Genomic DNA, 20,405 nt, shown 5'->3' on the forward strand with positions numbered 1-20,405 from the left:
GAGATGCCAGGCACTACAATTTAGTGCTGAGATTAAAGCAATATTCACCATGAACAAGTTTACAATTATTAACTCTTCAGACTTGAACCGTTAACTGTGTGTAATTGGTGGTTGCCCAGACTAATACCCCAATATTAGTATTCCAGCAGTTTGGAGCAATTTTGATTTTCTTTCTGACTCTTTGCTGTGAGTTAATAACCCTGATAAAAGTTTAGTTAATCTCATTCAGCTTTGTTATTTGGAACTGAAGAATGTTAAACAAGTCGTTAAAACGTGGGGAGTGGGGGGGGGAGGGGGAGTGGGAGGGGGGGGGAGGGAGGGTAGTGGGGGGGAGCAGGGGTGGGGGGGTTGGGGGGGACATGGACCGTTGTGATTTGCTGTTGAAGACCATTGGAGCAAGTATGTCTTCAATGAAATTAGGTATGTGCAGTTTTAAATGAAACTTCATAACTTAGTCATACATTTTAAGACCATTGTTCTTTTATTCAATACCAAGAGAATTGGGATGTGTAAGGAAAAAGCAAAATAGAGAAAAACAAAACAAAACACTTTTTTCTTTGTGTTGCAAAAACCATCTGTTCAATAACCTTTCTATACATAACAGAATATACTCATGATAGGCCTGACATTGTACATGTAGTCCAAGAACTACAGACTGTTGGAAATAATAGTCGTTTTTCACACATGAATGTAGCGCTTCGCGTATGCGCATTTGGCGTGCATACCTTTTTTTGCTGAAAAGTTGCATTATGCGCCATATTATGCATTTTGATGTAAATTCTGAATTTTGGACGTCAAAATTATGAATTTGTAAAATCAAATGTTGGGAGGTCTGCTTTAGGAAGGAGATGAGGAGGAATTTCTTTAGTCAGAGGGTGGTGATTCTGTGGCTGTGGAGGCCAAGTCAATGGATATTTTTAAGGCAGAGATAGATAAATTATTGATTTGTATGGGTCTAGGGTTATGGGGAGAAGGCAGGAGAATGGGGTTAGGAGGGAGAGAGAGATCAGCCATGATTGAATGGTGGAGTAGACTTGATGGGCTGAATGGCCTAATACTGCCTCTGTCCCTTATGACATGAGAAGTTGGACAAACTTGGATTGTTTTCTCTGAGGTTTTGGAGGCTGAGGAAAGACCGGATAATAAAATTATGAGGTGCATAGAACCTTTGTCCGATGGAGAGAATATCAAATAATAAGGGCGGCACGGTAGCGCAGCGGTAGAGTTGCTGCTTTACAGCGAATGCAGCACCGGAGACTAAGGTTCGATCCTGACTACGGGTGCTGCACTGTAAGGAGTTTGTACGTTCTCCCCGTGACCTGCGTGGGTTTTCTCCGAGATCTTCGGTTTCCTCCCACACTCCAAAGACGTACAGGTATGTAGGTTAATTGGCTGGGTAAATGTAAAAATTGTCCCTAGTGGGTGTAGGATAGTGTTAATGTACGGGGATCGCTGGGCGGCACGGACTTGGAGGGCCGAAAAGGCCTGTTTCCGGCTGTATATATATGATATGATATGATATGATAAAGGGCAAAGCTTTAAGGTGAAGGAGGAAAGTTTAAATGGTATATGTGGGGCAAGTTTTTTATCGCCTAGAGTGTTTGGTGCCTGGAATACATTGCCAGGAGTGGTGGTGGAAGCACATATAATAATTGTATTTAAGAAGCTTGGATATAGTCTCAGAAAAATGCAGCTAATGAAGTGATAGGGGTAATGTCTAGTTTTAAAAAAATCGTTTAATTTGACACCATATTCGGCACGGATATTGTGGTCCGATGTGTCTGTCCTATGCTTTGCTGCTCTATGTTCTGGAAATTAATTAATTGGACTGAAGGTAAGAAGATGTTGTACCTACTAAGAATTGACTATTTTAACTATCCTGACTATTGTATTGCACACATTATTAAGTCACAACAAAAATAAAAGGGAATTATGGAAATGACACAATACTGGGAAGATCACGAATTATGGCTAGTATAGCATTGGCTAGTTTTCATTACTGATACTTGTTTGTACTTTTGTAGTACTGTTCCAGCTTGTTGGTTCATGTTGAGTCAGGCTGAGAGGTAACATGATAGGGGTATATAACATTGAGAGGCATATACATTCCCTTTGGTTGGAGATCACTAAAGCTAAGTTTAATGTGGGATGGAGGATGTTTAAAGGGGATTCAAAGGGGGAATTGATAGAGCAGTTGGCACCTGGAAAATGTCAGATGAGATGGCAGAGGCCGGCACAGTAACAACATTTACGAGACAATTTAATAGTTGCTTGCACATGCAAGGAAATTGAATTAATGTAGGCAAATGGGGATTAATATAAATAGGCATGATGGTCAGCATAGATGTAGTAGACCGAAAGGCCTGTTTTTGTGCTGTACAACTTTGACTTCCCATGCTTACTAAACATCAGTGTGATTAGACTTGAAACTGGAACACAGCTTTAATTAAACAGCAAAACACGCCTGTTTTCATACTCTTGTAGAGCCAAGGACCCATATTCCACATACTGTTTTTTCCAACTTGTACTTGCACCATCAAAACATTCTGCGTAGTTCATAGATCTGTTTCTTGACGCTTGAAATTTTTTACTCTATTGTTTGGATAGATTTTCCTTCTTTCCTTTCGAAATTCACCATTATTTCAAAACACACAATATGCAGGAATACATATTGTGCATATTCTTAATGTTAGTGTGTGATTTTCAGAATGCATATATTTGTTATATTTCAGATGTATTTTCTTAAAGAAAACACTTAAGGGAATTGTATTCAAAATTTCAGAACATATTGATTTTGAGTAGATGATTGCATTAGCAATACTGTATCATTATAAGATTTGGATCTGTTAATTATTTTCTAAGAATAGAAAATTACAAATTCTGCTTTCTCATGCCTCCTAATGTCTATAAAAAAGACTTTGGGATACAATTGTGAAAGTTGCTGATTTCAATAAATTTCAATTAAATGTCTGATTTTCTTATTGTTAAGCCGAAAGAGCATAAGCCAACAGAAAACCAAGAAACCAATGATCTATCACATCACGAACTCCAGTTTCCAAAAGAAAATAATGATCCCACCAGTCAGTTAGAAGTTAAAACAAATGAAGTTGATATTCCTACAAAGATTGTATCTGAAAAGGAAAATAACAAGCTACTTGATTCAAGTAAGAATTTTCAAACATGTTCAAATACCCCTTTATTCTATTTAATGCTGTAAAATCACATGTTTAGATTATGTTGGATTGAAATGCATTGGCTTTGACTGTATTTTAAAATATTGAATACAATGCTCTGTTGAGTGAAATTTTTGACTTTGTGTATTCCCCTGATTATTTGATCAGTTTACAAAAAAGTGCAAGAAAAAACATTTTAAAAGTATCATGTGATAGAAAGTGCAATTCTCAATACCATTTGATATCTTTGGCTCGCGCTTGTCATGCAATGGGAACAGTTGTTAACAGACCTGCGGATGAACGGGATTTCACTTTTCAAAGGTTAATTGCGCCATTCAGTTTTGCACATTACTGTATTTTAACTGATTTGGCACTGACAAATAAGTATCTTTTCCTTCACAATAATGACCATATTACCGCAATTTTGCATTTGTCTGCAAGTGTTGATAATTATGTTAACACAAGTCTCTTTTACAGGTGCCTTTGAAGTGAATGGAACTATTGTTAAAAATGAAATAATCAACAAAGATACAGGTTCAGTATAAGTACCCATTTTGTACAGTATTTGACCCAAATTCTGGATAAAATTACAATGAGAAAGTGACCATCTATTAGTAACGTTTTATTTATATATTTGTAAACACACACACACACACACTATAATGCCATTCATACTGGTCAGGCCTCATTTTAATTGGATGTATTCTTTCTGAAATTATCAAGGCTTTTAGCAATGTTGCCTTTCACTCAGAAGGCTGTGGGTTTAGCCATACAGGTGTTTCTTTAAATAAGGGTACCAACCTGTGACATGGGTGGCCAAATTTGAAATTTATTAGATCATAATGAAACATGTTTTTGAGAAGCTTAATTTCAAGAAATCAATAAGAAATTCTAAGTTTGATTCATGCTTTTCACTTTTTGAGTATCTTGTGCAATGTGGACAACCATGGTTTATCGTGTGAGTGGGGAACCAGACTGAATCACTGTTAGGATAACTTTTCGACAGAAGAGTTAGGACTTAATGCAAGGACTATTTTCCCAATGCTACAAGATGTCAATCAGAAAAATCAACATCTAAAAAAAACCTGCTTTAGACTCTTGTGGATATTACAGTTCTTGCTCGAATCGTTTTGTGGTCATTTAGTGCAAAATCACACAATTTTTTTGTTTTACGCTTTTTATGTTTTGGGAGCAATCACAAATGAAGGATGTAGAAATCTCTGCCAGAAGCAATGACAGAAGTCATGTTTATTATGCATGAGGGTTAAATTGATTTCATCCATGAAAATGCACACAATGTGATGAATCTTTCATGAAGGTTTCACATGTAAAGGGGACACCAAAGTTTGGTCCCCCTTACATGTGTACCCCTTGTAAACAAAACCTGACAATGGTCAAAGTTCATTCAAATGTTTACATGGTAGTTGTCACCCTCATCGTGGTTGTCTTCTCCGTGTTAGTTGTCGCACTCATCGTGGTTGGCCTCGAGCAAAAGAAAGGAATTAATCTTGGGTAATCATGTGTTAAAATTAAATCTGCCTCAGCCACCACATATTTCAGAAACTCCTGGAGCCTGGACTTTCTGAAGCGGTCATGAATAAAATGTGTATGGAATTATGACAGATTTGGGTTGGATGTTCGCTCTGTGCTTTTGTTTTTAGATATTTTTTTAGAGATACAGAGCAGAAACAGGCCCTTCAGCCCAGCGATCCCCGCACATTAACACTATCCTATACCCACGAGGAACAATTTTTACATTTGCCCAGCCAATTAACCTACAATCCTGCACGTCTTTGGAGTGTGGGAGGAAACCGAAGATCTTGGAAAAAACCCACGCAGGTCACGGGGTGAACATACAAACTCTGTACAGACATCACCCGTAGTCAGGATCGAACCTGAGTCTCCGGCGCTGCATTCACTGTAAGGCAGCAACTCTACCGCTGCACCACCGTGAGTGATTTAAACGCAGAGTTCCACACAAGCTGGCTCGAAGGGCCGAATGGCCTCCTCCTGCACCTATCTTCTATGTTTCTAAGATGATCAGGGGATGATTATTAAAATAATTTAAAACATTTAACAAATTTGTTTTATGTATTGATAGTGTGTGAAACAGTAGATGGGGGATAAGAACACATGTTACAAGGAAATATTAGTTGGTGGTCTAGTCTATAAAAATAAACTGAAACAGAGAAAATAGGTGCAGGAGGAGGCCATTCGGCCCTTCGAGCAGCACCGCCATTCATTGTGATCATGGTGTGGCCGAGTCCAGTCGCCGTCGTGGTAATTCCGCGGAGATTGTGTTTTTTTAACTTGTATGTTCATTTAAAATTTATTTTTAAGTACTAGCACACTAGCATTAATAACGTACGACCGGAAAACTCTCGTAAAACTAAACTTTAGCGTAACCGAAGACTTATTAGACACTGTACTCACCGATCCAGCGTGGCCGACAGAGATCAAAAGAGCGTGTCGGGCATCAACAATGGGAGCGCGGCTCCGAGAAAAAGTCAGAGAAAACATCAAGGGTGGGGGGGGGGATTCGGAATAGGCTGAGAGCCCAAACCTTCCGTCCACCTCTGCCCAGCATCCTTCTGACGAACGTCCAATCCCTGGAGAACAAGCTGGATGACTCAGGGCGAGGATTGGATTCCAGCGGGACATAAAAGACTGCAACATTTTCTGTCTGACCGAGACATGGCTGACCCCGCTGGTGCCAGATCAGGTGATCTGCCTAACCGAGTCCTTCACTGCGGACAGAAACTGAAGAATCCGAGAAATCCAAGGGTGGAGGAGTTTGCTTCATGACCAACAATAACTGGTGCAACCCTAGGAATATTAAGACGCTTTCTTGTTCCTGCTCGCCGGACCTGGAACATCTGACTATCTCATGCCATCCATTTTACCTTCCCCAGGAGTTCAGCTCGGTGATCATCACAGCCGTCTATATTCCACCGCATGCGGACACCGACTTGGCACTATCAGCCCTACACGATGTGTTGTGTCGACACCAAAACAAGAACCCTGATGCGGCTGTGGTGGTGGCTGGAGATTTTAATAGGGCAAATCTCAAAAAGGTCATGCCTAACTTCTGCCAACACATCACGTGTGTCACCAGGGGGGAAAGAACTTTGGACCACTGCTACACGCCATTCAGGAAAGGCTATAAGGCCGTTTCTCTCCCTCCTTTTGGAAAATCTGACCACGCTGCCGTTTTCCTGCTGCCGGAGTATAAACAACGGATAGTACGGGAAACGTCAGTGATGAGGGACGTAAAGCGGTGGTCTGACCATTCATAGGCCATGCTGCAAAATGCATTGAGCGATGTTGACTGGAATATGTTCCAAGCAAGTTCCAGAGACGTCAGTGAGTTCGCGGAAGCAGTTACGGACTTCATTGCAACAATAGCCGATAACATTGTCCTCATGGTAAGGGTTATTATCTTTCCTAATCAAAAACCCAGGGTGGACAGGTCTATTCGCCTTGCCTTGAATGCTCGCACCGCTGCTTACAACTCCGGCCTGGCATCCAGCAATATGGACGGCTACAAGGTAGAGTCCTACCAACTGCGAAGGGCGGTGAAGGATGCTAAAAGGAGGTACAGGGACAGGATGGAGTCGCAGATGGAGCAGCAGGACACTAGACGCCTTTGGCAGGGGCTATGGACTATAACTAACTACCGGTGCAGCCCCCCCCTCAACCGGAAGTGCCGGCACTGCTGACTTGAACTCCTTCTACACACGATTCGAGCCGGGCAACATTACCCCTAGCTCGCCGTCTAAAAACAACACGGGCCGAATGGCCTACTCCTGCACCTATTGTCTATTGTTTGGGCCCAGCGGGTCCACTTGGTCTAGTGTGCTCTAATTTTGCTCACCAATCTCCCGTGTGGGACCTTATCAAGGACTTTCTGAAAGTCTAGATACACTACATCCACTGGCTCCCCTTCATCCATTTTACTAGGATTACATTTCTGCTCACATTAAAACGTCTACAAGCTTCACATTAAAACATCTACAAGCTTCACTTTTTGATCTGTGCCAACGTGGATGCCAAAAAATTCCGTTTGCTCTGTTTACATTTATTTTCACTGCCCTTTACCAACTACCTCTGTCACTACCTCTTCCAGTGTGAGTCGCCTCTTACACTTCTGTATAGTAATTCCAGCCTTTAATGCATCAGGTTTCATTGGAGAAGCCTTGCTCACAACATCAAAAACCTAGCATGGCAGAGGCTTTGTCGTTTTGCTGCACTTGACTGCACATCAACTACATCAGGAGAGGGTAATTGTTTGTTTCTCTCTCTTCTGCCATCACTCAATTCTTCTTGCTTCTTCTGCTATGCCATTTCTTTATCTCTCAATCTTGCTTCTGTACCCTTTAGTCTTTCCTCTTCTTCTTGAAGTTTTCTTTTTTGTTCTTCAAATATTTTGTTAATTTTCTTCTCTTGCTTTTCTTGTATATAACTCACGCCGCCTTTCCTCGTGCCTCTCCTTCGAATAGCTTGCACTTTGATTTATTTTCTTGTTCCGCTCACACTCTTTCTTCTTAGCCCTCTGCCATGCTGATGATTTTTGGGGTTTATCCTTGATCTTTTCCTTCTCCAACCTCTTCTCTTTATACTTTCTTTGTTGCAGTTTGCCCTGTTCAATGTACTGCTTCTTCCTTTCCATCCACTTTTCTGCCTCTTCTCTCTCTCTTGTGGATTAAGAATTACCTTCATGTTTTGTCCTACAGTTGCCATGTTTCTTCTGTACAGCTGACTGTAGTGTTTGCCATTTTTTGGACATCATTGTACTTGTCTGGATTATTTGTCTTTAATTTGTCCCTCCATGTTTGTGTCTTTGATTTAACATTTGACAGTCCTCTCTGAGGGAGTCCTCTGATGGACTTTTCTTTGAACAAGCAACATTTGAAGAAGGCATTTGAGCTAATTAATGTACAAACAGAGAAATTAAATAAACATTTTAAAAAAGTAAGGAAAGGAAAGATTTTTTTTTCCACAATGGTGACACTTGTTTTTCTTGTAACTGGTCTGTAACGGCAATCCCCGAGTAATTTTGTTATCTTTATTCTTTTAATATAATGAATGCTGGCCATTTTGGAAAAATAAAAGGAAAAATGTGCAGCTTCTTCCTTTTTCTGGAAAAATCCCCAAAATGATATCTTTTAAAACTTGACCTTGATGGTTTGCAATATTAAAACCAAAAGGAATAATTTAAATGAAAAGTTCAGAATTATAGCAAAAAATACCACAGCATTAAAAATGGGCCTGTCTATGATCCTTTTGACCTAAATTGGGATCAAAATCGATCAAAATTTGATCAGAATTTTATACAAATTTTGCTTTCAAAATATGAAACAGAACTAGATTTTTTTTAAAAGAAATCTTTAAAAAAGAAATTATACATAAACGAGGAAAAAATCTAGAAACCTTTCAATGATTTCAATGTTAATTTACTAGAAATTTGCCCGGAACCAAAAGTATCTGTGTAGACAGGAGCATACTTTCAACGATACATGGCATTATCTAGAACCCATTCACTTTTGATTCCCATCGCTACAGTGAACACACTTTAAACACATAGCAAAAAGCAATAAAACTTTAACGGAATTTAAACATTTCTTTTGTAAACAAGAAGCAACATTTACGAGAAAAGAATGAAAAAGCGCAAAAAGATTTTTACTAACCAATGGTGACCACTTGGATACTGTCTCTTATACTGATTTCTAAGCTCCCTTGCAAAATGTCGGCACGTAACCCACCATGAGACCCGTTGTTCAGGTCAGGGTCATTACAATCGGGTGGTTTGAATTTTTAAAAAAATCGTGACGAGTACAAAATAACCGTTATAGCATTGACAAGATCGGAAAACGGGACAACAGAATTAGACTGATAAAATAGGTGAGCAAACTAGATTTTTATTTCATGATTTTAAGTTCTATTCATGATTATGTATTTCAATGGAAAGCTTAAACACAAAATATAAACAATTAAAAAGAAACAATAAATATAAAAATGGTTACACTGCTTTTAAATCACACATTTCACACATGACATTGCTACTCACGTTTTGCTGCAAAATCTTTAGGCATCAGAAAACCATCAAATCAGGTGATAAATGATAAAAATCATAAACATAATCAGAATTTGGCTTATATAGAATTATTTAATTGCAAAATTAATGGGATCTTTCTGGTATAAATCAGCCTCAGGATTTGATAAAACCCTGCTTGAAAAATGTCACAAAAAAAGGCAAGCAAACTCAGGGACATATCTGATATTTTTCTTTGTAAAAACAGATTTATTTATTTTTGCTTCATCTCATTATTTTGGCTATACACCACGATCATCTATACTACTTAAAATACAGGATATGAAACAATGGGGTTATTGCATAAAAACAAGAAAATAACCTGGAAGTTTGGAGACCTTCAGTTTCACTACTGAGTGCTGTATTTATGGAAACACCCATACACATAATGTTGTACATACTGAGGAAAATACTGAATTGTAACAAATTATCATTCTTAAACTACAACGTTATGTGGGAGAAATTCTTGTGTTGGTGGATATTGTATTGGGGCAGCGCAGTGCACTTTTGACAAATTCCTTCCTTCATCTATCCAATTGTGATCTTTCATTTATTGGCACCTTGCAATGCACACAAGATTTTGATGTGTTGCTTAACTAATCAAAATTATGGTGCAAAAGCGATCCCCTCAATTTTAAAGCATTTTGAAATGCCTTGTAAGCACAAAATTAGCCTTTTTTTTGTTTTATCCCCTTTTATTTACAACTAGGCTGACAATTTTTTCGAATCTTTTTGGGGAACCTATGGAATACTTTATCTCCCATTTATCATCCTTCATGTGTTATAAATTGTGAGGTGTGCTCATCCTGTAAACAAATCTAGATAAATTTGTTCAGCTTTTGGTTGTTTGTAAAGTGTACAAAGTTCCTTGTGGTGTGAGGGGGTTTTCAGTTCAGCCATTCTGAGAACCTTTCCATTTGCAGGAAGTAACTAAGGATTTATTCTTCCTTCCTGAATTTTCTTGAACAGTGCTTTTTAATATTTTAATTAAGTAAAGTTATGCATGATTTAATCCTTTACTTGTACTCTTGCTGTGAATCTCCTTTCCATATTGAATGATAGAGACATTTCACTGAGAAAATGAGCTCGGAGGAAGATCAATCTCCAGAAGACTGCATGGACAGATTAAGCAGATAGAGTACGATGTTGAGAAACATGAGGTTATGCATTTTGGTAGGAAAATTTTAAAAAGAGTATTATTTAAACTGTGGGAAGCCAGCATAGTGTGGCCCACTGAGAGGTTTTGTTGCACGAGTTCATGAGAAGTGGTAAATAAAATGCAAGGACTTGGGAAAGAAAATTGTTTGCTTTTATTGCAAGGGAGCAGGAGCAGAAACAACCAAAATGGGCGAGATAGTGATGGAATGCATATCTCAGGAGCGTCATAAGACCCGGCAAGCCTTGATAGATCTGTCGAAAAACAGCAAGAAAGCATGGTCAACCATCTGAAAGCTTCTTGGTGATCCGAAAGCACCACCTCAACCGCCCAAAGTCACTGCAAGTCAAGTTGCCAACCAACTGCTACAGAACGGCAAAAGTGGAAAGATGAAGAACAAGTTCAAACTTGACCACAAGAAATGCAGCAAAGACCTGATCACACTCGACCCATGACTATGGAAGAGCTGGAAAAGGGCATCTCTTCACTGAAGCCAGGAAAACCAATTGGCCGGGATAACATTTCAACAGAGCAGATGAAGAACTTTGGACCTGTTGCTAAGAAATGGCTGCTTCAACTGTACAACCACTGCTTGTCTACCCACAAGCTTCCTAAGATTTGGAAGAAAGCACATGTACTAACACTCCTGAAACCCGGGAAAGATCCATCGATTCCTAAGAGCTATAGGCCAATCTCACTTCTGAATCATACATACAAGCTCTTTGAACGCCTGATACTTGTCAGAGTTAATAATAATAACAATAATCCTTTATTCGTCCCACTACGAGGAAATTTGCAGGGTTACAGCAGCAAAGTGGAGAGCAAAAATAAATAAGCTTTCATTAAAAAATAAAATAACGGTAATTATCTTTATTTACTGGTCTGCTGGGAGCAGTGCTGATTGTGCAGTCTGATGGCAGCAGGAAGGAAGGACCTTTGATATCTCTCCATCACACACATGGGGTGAAGAAGTCTGACACTGAAGGAGCTGTTCAGCGCAGTGACAGTGTCCTGCATGGGGTGGGAGTCATCCCGCAGTGATGATAGCTTTGCCATCAGCCTCCTCTCTCCCACCGCCTGCACTGAGTCGAGGGGGCATCCCAGGACAGAGCTGGCCTTCTTGATCAGTTTATCAAGCCTCTTCCTGTCAGCAGTTGAGATGCTGCTGCTCCAGCAGACCACTCCATATAAAATGGCTGATACCACCATTGTCGGGATTGGACCTGTTGTTGATGATCTCCGCATCCGGAGCAAGCTGGTTTCCACCCCGGCAAGTCTACGATGAGCCAAGTACTCCACCTCACTCAGCACATTGAAGATAGTTTTGAGGAAAGGAAAATAACCGGTGTTGTGTTTGTCGACCTATCAGCTGCTTACGACACTGTTAACCATAGGTGCCTTCTCCGCAAGATCCTGGAGCTTACCAAGGACATCCGTCTAACAGAATTGATTGAAAGGATGCTCGAGAACAGGTACTTCTTTGTCGAACTTGGTAGTAAGAAGAGCAGATGGTGGAAACTCAAGAAGGGACTACCACAGGGAAGTGTGCTTGCACCAATACTGTTCAACATCTACACTAACGACCAACCTAGAAGTGAAGGTACATGTCGCTTTATCTATGCAAACGAACTTGGTGTAGCTGCCAAAGACAGTGATTTCAGTGCTGTTCAAGAACGACTCAAATGCCCTCAACAAACTAACACCTTACTACGAAGAGAACCACCTCCGTGCAAATCCCTCAAAGACACAGGTGATTGCATTCCAACTGCGCAACCGAGAAGTCAAACGCCGACTGAACGTCACATGGTCTTGTACCCCTCTAGAAAACTGCGATCACCCAGTATATCTAGGAGTCACCTTGGATCGTTGTCTCTCCTTCAAGACCCATGTTGAGAAGACAAAAGCTAGTCTGTGCAAGAAACAACATTGTCAGCAAACTTACTGGAACAAGATGGGGCGCAAATCCTGACACACTACGATCAACTGCCTTGGGCCTTTGCTACTCAACAGCAGAGTATGCATGCCCAGTCTGGGAAAGATCAGCCTGTGCTAAGAAGATTGATCCAGCCATCAATACAACCTGCCGCTTTATCACTGGATGCCCTACCAGACCTATACATACTGTCTGGTATAGTGCCACCAGAGATTTGTCGCAGTGCAGCAAGCAGTAGAGAACACAATTGCCAGACTACAACATCCCCTATTCGGCCATGAACCCGCAAAGAGTCGGCTAAAGTCCAGGAAAAGCTTCCTCAACGAAGTTGAACCAAATGCTGAAGCTGAAGGTAATAGAGATGCATTATGGGAAGAGAAACTAGCCAATCTCCCATCAACGACATCCATGTCCATAAGTGCCAAAGAAGAATTTCCTCCTGGGCCGAAATCAAGCTGGGTTGAATAGAAATGCCTCAACAGACTGAGAGCTGGTACTGGTTGTTGTAAAGCGACTCTCAAGAAGTGGGCTTATATAGACACTGAAGACGTCATCTGCATATGTGGCACTGAACCACAAAATATGGAGCACCTATTGAGATGTCCCCTATTGGAGCACGAATGCAAAGCTGAGGACCTCGCAGAGAACAATGATATTGCTAAGAGTTGTGTTCAGTTTTGGCTGAAACACAATATCTAGCATGTGTGGACACGATAAGAAGAAGAAGAAGCAGGAGTATTAAGGAAAGGAAATCACACTGATATTGTGCATGACTTTGGCAAGGCCTTATTTGGTATAATCAGTAATTTTTTTATATTTCAATGAATTTACTTGCAATAAGTTGATTGCAATTAGTTCATGGGATTGATTCTGAAGATGTAAGGCTTGTTCTATGAGCAGGTTCACTGATTGATTTTCAGACTTTAGAAGAATGAAAGAGCTATCGGTGTCTGAGAGGGATGGACGGGTAGACATTGAATTTTCTTTCCGTAGTTGGAGATTCTAGAACTGGAAAGAGGATCGCGATAGATCTCAGAAAGAGAGCAACATCTTTCTGCAGGGAGTTGAGAATTGTTGGATTCCCTACGACAGATGGTTGTGTGTACTTAGACACACATAATCGGTCATGATATTGGATGATGGACATAGGCCAAAACCTTTTATGTTCCTGTAGCTAACCTATTGCAATTTGATTGTGTTCTGACATGGTATATTTACAAAGTTCTGAACAAAGTTGCCCATGGATTTGGTTTTACCAGAATATACAGAAACTGTCCATGCTGCATACACTAAATATTGTGGATGGATAGAGGTGTAGATTGTCCTATGTAGAGAAGATTGGATCTTAACAAGACATCAGAAGAATGAGAAGTGATCTTATTGAAACAAAATTCCTAGAGGGCTTGATGGGTAGATGCAGGATAGTGTTGCCAAATATCAGGTTGCCCAATGGAGGCACAGTTTCTACTTGTATTCAGGATGGAGATCAATAGATTGTTGGATATTAAGGGAATTCAGGAGTAAGGCATAGTACAAGAAAGTAGGATTAAATTTCAAGAGTTGAGAGTGTTTAATTGTCTTAAGTACAGACAACAGAACAATGAAATTCTTACTTGTAGCAGCTAAACAGGCCAGTAAACACAATACACAGAGAAAATACAGTGCCCTCCATAATGTTTGAGACAAAGATCCATCATTTATTTATTTGCCACTATACTCCACAATTTGAGATTTGGAATAGAAAAAATCACATGTGGTTAAAGTGCACATTGTCAGATTTTAACAAAGGGTATTTTTATTCATTTTGGTTTCACCATGTAGAAATTACAGCAGTGTTTATACACAGTCCCCCCACATTTCAGGGCACCATGATGTTTGGGACACAGCAATAATAATAATAATAATAATACATTACATTTATATAGCGCTTTTCATATACTCAAAGGCGCTTTACAGGGATTTAGAGAACATAGGGAAGTGAATATATAGATAAATAAGTAAACGAACAGAGAAAGGAGACAGAGGGTGGGGTGATCTTCAGTGGTTGAAGGCAGTACTGAATAGGTGAGACTTCAGTGATGTTTTGAATGTGGTGAGTGGAGGAGTCTCTGACGGTTTGAGGTAGTGAGTTCCATAGGGTGGGAGCAGCGATGGAGAAAGCCCTGTCCCCCCAGGATCTGAGTTTGGTCCGGATGTGGGGGGGATAGGAGATTGGCAGCAGCAGAGCGGAGGGTGCAGGTGGGAGTGTGCCTGTGGAGGAGGTCGGTCAGGTAGGATGGGGCCAGGTTATGGAGGGCTTTGTAGGTCATGAGGAGGATTTTGTACTGGATTCTCTGGGGGATGGGGAGCCAGTGGAGTTTGTAAAGGACGGGGGTGATATGGTCACGGATCGGGGTGTGGGTGAGTAGACGGGCAGCGGAGTTTTGAATGTATTGAAGTTTACTGATGATTTTTGAGGGTGCGCCATAGAGGAGGCTGTTGCAGTAGTCCAGACGGGAGGTGATGAAGGCGTGGATGAGGGTTTCTGCAGCTGTGGAGGAGAGGCATGGACGGAGACGGGCAATGTTTTTGAGGTGGAAGAAGGCTGTCTTTGTGATGTGTTTGATGTGTTTGTCGAAGGAGAGGGTTTGATCAAAGATGATTCCAAGATTCCGGATGTGAGGGGAGGTGGATACTGGGAGACCATCAATGTTGAGGATGAAGTTTTGGGTGGATTTGGTGAGTGTTTTTGGACCAATGATGATGATTTCAGATTTGTTGCAATTGAGTTTGAGGAAATTTGATTGAAGCCAAGATTTTATTTCAGTGATGCAGTTTATCAGTGTAGAGTGTGTGGTGGGGGAGATTGACTTGGTGGAGATGAGGAGCTGGATATCATCGGCGAAGCAGTGGAAGTTGAGACCATGACGGCGGATTAATTGACCAAGGGGGAACAGGTAGAGGATGAAGAGGAGGGGGCCAAGGACTGAGCCTTGGGGGAGGGGAGCGGTGGGGGATTTACAGTTGTTAATGGAGATGAACTGGTGTCTGTCAGAGAGGTAAGATTTGAACCAGGATAGGGCTGTGCCGGTAATGTTAAAGGAGGTTTCAAGTCGGGTGAGGAGAATGGAGTGATTTATGGTGTCAAAGGCGGCGCTGAGGTCAAGTAGGATGAGGATGTTGAGGTTGCCAGTGCCGGAGGAGAGGAGAATGTCGTTTGTGATTTTGAGGAGCGCAGTTTCAGTACAGTGGTTGGAGCGGAATCCGGATTGGAAAGTTTCATACAGGTTATTGGTAGAGAGGTGGTGTTTGAGTTGGGAAGCTACAGCACGTTCCAAAACTTTGGACAGAAAGGGTAGGTTGGAGATTGGTCTGAAGTTGTTTGGGGTGTCAGGGTTTAGACCAGGTTTTTTCAGAATGGGGGTGACAGCAGCAATTTTGAGGGATGGCGGGACGATGCCAGTGGACAGGGAGGAGTTTATTGTTGCAGTGATAAGTGGAGAGAGAGCAGGAAGGCAGGCCTTGACAAAGCTGGAGGGGATGGGGTCCAGAGAGCTGGTGGCAGTTTTTATTCCTGTGAAGAGGTCAGAGAGGTCGGTGGTGGAGACTGGGGAGAACTGAGGCAGAGGTTGACAGGATAAGGGGGGGCAGGTGGTTTGAGGGGGAGCAGGTGCGTTGGTGGTTAAGGTGCTGTAGATGTTGTCTATTTTGCTTTGGAAGAATGAAAGGAAAGTGGTGCATTTGTCAACTGAATGATTGGGAGATGGTGTCATGTGAATGAAAGTAGTCATGCTTAGTATTTTGTTGCATATTCTTTGCATGCAATTCCTGAAGTCTGCGATTCCTGGACATCATCAGTTGCTGAGTGTCTTCTCTGGTGATTCTCTGCCAGGCCTCTATTGCAGCCATCTTTATTTATGCTTGTTTTGGGGGCGAGACCCCTTCAGTTTTCTCTTCAGCATATAAAAGGCATGCTCAATTGGGTTCAGATCAGGTGATTAGAAACATAGAAAATAGGTGCAGAAGGAGGCCATTCGGCCCTTTGAGTCAGCAACGCTATTCATTGTGATCATGGCTGATCGTCCACAATCAATAACCCGTGCCTGCCTTCTCCCCATATCCCTTGATTCCACTAAGCCCCTAGAGCTCTATCTAACTCTCTCTTAAATCCATCCAGTGATTTGGCCTCCACTGCCCTCTGTGGCAGAGAATTCCACAAATTCACAACTCTGAGTGAAAAAGTTCCTTCTCATCTCAGTTTTAAATGGCCTCCCCTTTATTCAAAGACTGTGGCCCCTGGTTCTGGACTCGTCCAACATTGGGAACATTTTTCTTGCATCTGGCTTGTCCAGTCCTTTTATAATTTTATATGTTTCTATAAGATCCCCTCTCATCCTTCTAAACTCCAGTGAATACAAGCCTTGGCCACTCAAGAATTTACCATTTTTTAGTTATGAAAAACTCCGTTGTTGCTTTAGCAGCATGTTTGGGATCATTGTCTTGCTGTAGAATGAACCGCTGGCCAATGAGTTTTGAGGCACTTGTTTGAACTTGAGCAGATAGGATGTGTCTATATACTTCAGAATTCATTATGCTACTACCATCAACAGTTGTATCATCAATGAAGATAAGTGAGCCAGTACCTTCAGCAACCGTACATGCCCAGGCCATAACACCCCCACCACAGTGTTTCACAGATGAGGTGGTTTCCTTTGGATCTTGGGCAGTTCCTTTTCTCCTCCATACTTTGCTTTTGCCATCACTCTGATATGTTAATCTTCATCTCATCTGTCCACAAGCCTTTTTCCAGAACTGCGGTTGCTCTTTGAAGTACTTGGAAAACTGTAACCTGGCCATCCTATTTTTGCGGCTAACCAGTGGTTTGCATCTTGCAGTGTAGCCTCTGTATTTCTGTATTTATAGAGAGAATTCTTCTGTCATCAGCTGTGGAGGTCTTCCTTGGCCTGCCAGTCCCTTTGCGATTAGTAAGCTCACCCCGTGCTCTCTTTTTTCTTAATGATGTTCCAAACAGTTGATTTTGGTAAGCCTAAGGTTTGGCTGATGTCTCTAAAAGTTTTATTCTTGTTTCTCAGTCTCACAATGGCTTCTTTGACTTTCATTGCACTACTTTGGTCCTCATGTTGATAAACAGCAATAACAGTTTCCAAAGGTGATGGAAAAACTGGAGGAAAGACTGGGTGCTGATAGCTCTCTTATACCTGCATTACGGAGGGAATTAAACACACCTGAGCAATTACAAACACCTGTGAAGCCACGTGTCCCAAACATTATCCCTGAAATGGGGGGACTATGTATAAACACAGCTGTAATTTCTACAATGGTGAAACCAAAATGTATAAAAATACCCTTTAATAAAATCTAACAGTGCACTTTAACCACATGTGATTTTTTTCTATTACAAATCTCAAATTGTGGAGTACAGTGGCAAATAAATAAATGATGGGTCTTTGTCCCAAACATTATGGAGGGCACTGTATAATAGAAAAACTCAATAAATTAGAAACCTTATTACAAGTGCAAAAACCTCTGTCTGTAGTAGAACCAGACAGTCAATAAAAGTTCATAATTGCTGAGGTTAGTGTAGTGCTCAAGAACCTGATGGCTGTTGGGAAGAAGCTATTCCTAAACCTGGTGTTCAAAATTTTTGGGCTCCTATATTACCTCCTTGATGGTAGGAGGAAAATGAAAGTGGCCAGGGTGATAGGGGGTTTTTGCCTGTCTTTTTGAGGCAGTGCCTCCTATAGATCCCTTAGATGGTGAGGAGGTCAATCCCGGTGATTTAGCAGGCAATGTCCACACTCTCTGTAATCTCCTTTGTTCCTGGGTCAACTGGGCTATAATACAACCAGTCAGTATGCTCTCTAATGTGCAGCTGTAAATGTTTAATAGAATAGTTGTCATCGTCCTCAAATGTACTGAATCAGTTCAATCATCTGAGGAAGTAGAGGAGTTGATGAGCTTCCCTAGTTATCACATCAGTTTGTTGGACCCAGTGCACATCTTCAGAGATATGCACAGTCAGGAATTTGAAGCTGTTGATTCTCTTCACTGCCATCCCATTGATGTAGACAGGTTCATGGATCCACTGCCCCTCCTGAAGTCAACAATCAGCCGTTTCATCAGTCAAGTCTTTTTGATGGTGAGACAGAGGAAAGTGCTGAATGGTCTACTGCTTCTGTTTCAAGTGCAGTTCCTATCATTGATAAACTTTATGTCCGAAGTATTTTATCATTTTGATATTTTCTCTTTAACTGAAATTTCAGTTTACATTTTCTTTTCGTCAAATTTAAGGTGTAGATGAAAATAATCAACATCACTTGGATGCATCGCAACAGGGAAACATTGATCAGAGAAGGAATCCTGCTGAAGGTATGGAAGCTGTGTATGATGGCAAGAATTAAATGGTACCTGATTAAATCTTTTTTTTTTTAAAGTGCATAATATGTAATAATTCTCTATGAATGGGTATAATTACTGAGTAAATGTCTTCTCCAGCCAATATTCTCCATTGGCATTGTTTGAGAACCATAGAAACATAGAAAATAGGTGCAGGAGTAGGCCATTCGGCTCTTCGAACCTGCACCGCCATTCAATATGATCATGGCTGATCATCCAACTCAGTATCCCGTACCTGCCTTCTCTCCATACCCCCTGATCCCTTTAGCCACAAGGGCCACATCTAACTCCCTCTTAAATATAGCCAATGAACTGGCCTCAACTACCTTCTTTGGCAGAGAATTCCACAGATTCACCACTCTCTGTGAGAAAAAACTTTCTCATCTCGGTCCTAAAAAACTTCCCCCTTATCCTTAAACTGTGACCCCTTGTACTGGACTTCCCCAACATCGGGAACAATCTTCCTGCATCTAGCCTGTCCAACCCCTTAAGAATTTTGTAAGTTTCTATAAGATCCCCCCTCAATCTTCTAAATTCCAGCGAGAACAAGCCGAGTCTATCCAGTCTTTCTTCATATGAAATTCCTGCCATCCCAGGAATCAATCTGGTGAACCTTCTCTGTACTCCCTCTATGGCAAGAATGTCTTTCCTCAGATTAGGAGACCAAAACTGTACGCAATACTCCAGGTGTGGTCTCACCAATGCCCTGTACAACTGCAGCAGAACCTCCCTGCTCCTATACTCAAATCCCCTTGCTATGAATGCCAACATACCATTCGCTTTCTTCACTGCCTGCTGCACCTGCATGCCTACTTTCAATGACTGGTGTACCACTACACCCAGGTCTCGTTGCATCTCCCCTTCTCCTAATCGGCCACCATTCAGGTAATAGTCTGCTTTCCTGTTCTTGCCACCAAAGTGGATAACCTCACATTTATCCACATTATACTGCATCTGCCATGCATTTGCCCACTCACCTAACCTATCCAAGTCACCTTGCAGCCTCCTAGCATCCTGCCCCCCAGCTTCGTGTCATCTGCAAACTTGGAGATGTTGCATTCAATTCCCTCGTCCAAATCATTAGTATATATTGTAAATAGCTGGGGTCCCAGCACCGAGCCTTGTGGTACCCCACTAGTCACTGCCTGCCATTCTGAAAAGGACCCGTTTATTCCTACTCTTTGCTTCCTGTCTGCCAGCCAGTCTCTATCCACATCAATACTGAACCCACAATACCGTGTGCTTTAAGTTTGCATACTAATCTCATGTGGGACCTTGTCGAAAGCCTTCTGGAAGTCCAGATATAACACATCCACTGGTTCTCCCTTATCCACTCTACTAGTTACATCCTCGAAAAACCACAGCTCATTCTCCTGTCACTAGTGGCTGTTCGTGCCCTCAACATTAGGAAAGTTCTTGCTGTCCTTAGACGCTTATTTTGTATCAGTTGAATAGATGTAACCTTCTCTCAGCATATTTCCCATTCTATGTCCTCCTTACTATAATTTGTTTTTATTTCACCATTAGCAGACATGTTCTTAATTCCATATTGTTTTCCTTTGAGTTCATTCATTCCAGGACTTCAGCTAACATTCTTGACTCATGGCAATTTGGTCATAAGGTAAAAAAATCAGTGTTGCCATATGTTGCCGATGG

General features: G+C 41.3%; 1 protein-coding gene across 1 annotated transcript in view; it reads left to right on the plus strand.

The window, feature by feature from the left end:
- The window catches only part of LOC144592013 (Golgi membrane protein 1-like), a 44,847-nt gene that overhangs the window by 22,905 nt on the left and 1,537 nt on the right, over positions 1-20,405 (plus strand). The window contains exons 5-7 of the mRNA XM_078396168.1: positions 2,990-3,164; positions 3,651-3,707; positions 18,645-18,722. Of these exons, the coding sequence (XP_078252294.1) occupies positions 2,990-3,164; positions 3,651-3,707; positions 18,645-18,722 (310 nt within the window). The remainder of the gene's footprint in view (positions 1-2,989; positions 3,165-3,650; positions 3,708-18,644; positions 18,723-20,405) is intronic.

The sequence above is a fragment of the Rhinoraja longicauda genome, chromosome 3, assembly GCF_053455715.1.
Source record: "Rhinoraja longicauda isolate Sanriku21f chromosome 3, sRhiLon1.1, whole genome shotgun sequence".
In the NCBI taxonomy this organism is placed as follows: Eukaryota; Metazoa; Chordata; class Chondrichthyes; order Rajiformes; family Arhynchobatidae; genus Rhinoraja; species Rhinoraja longicauda.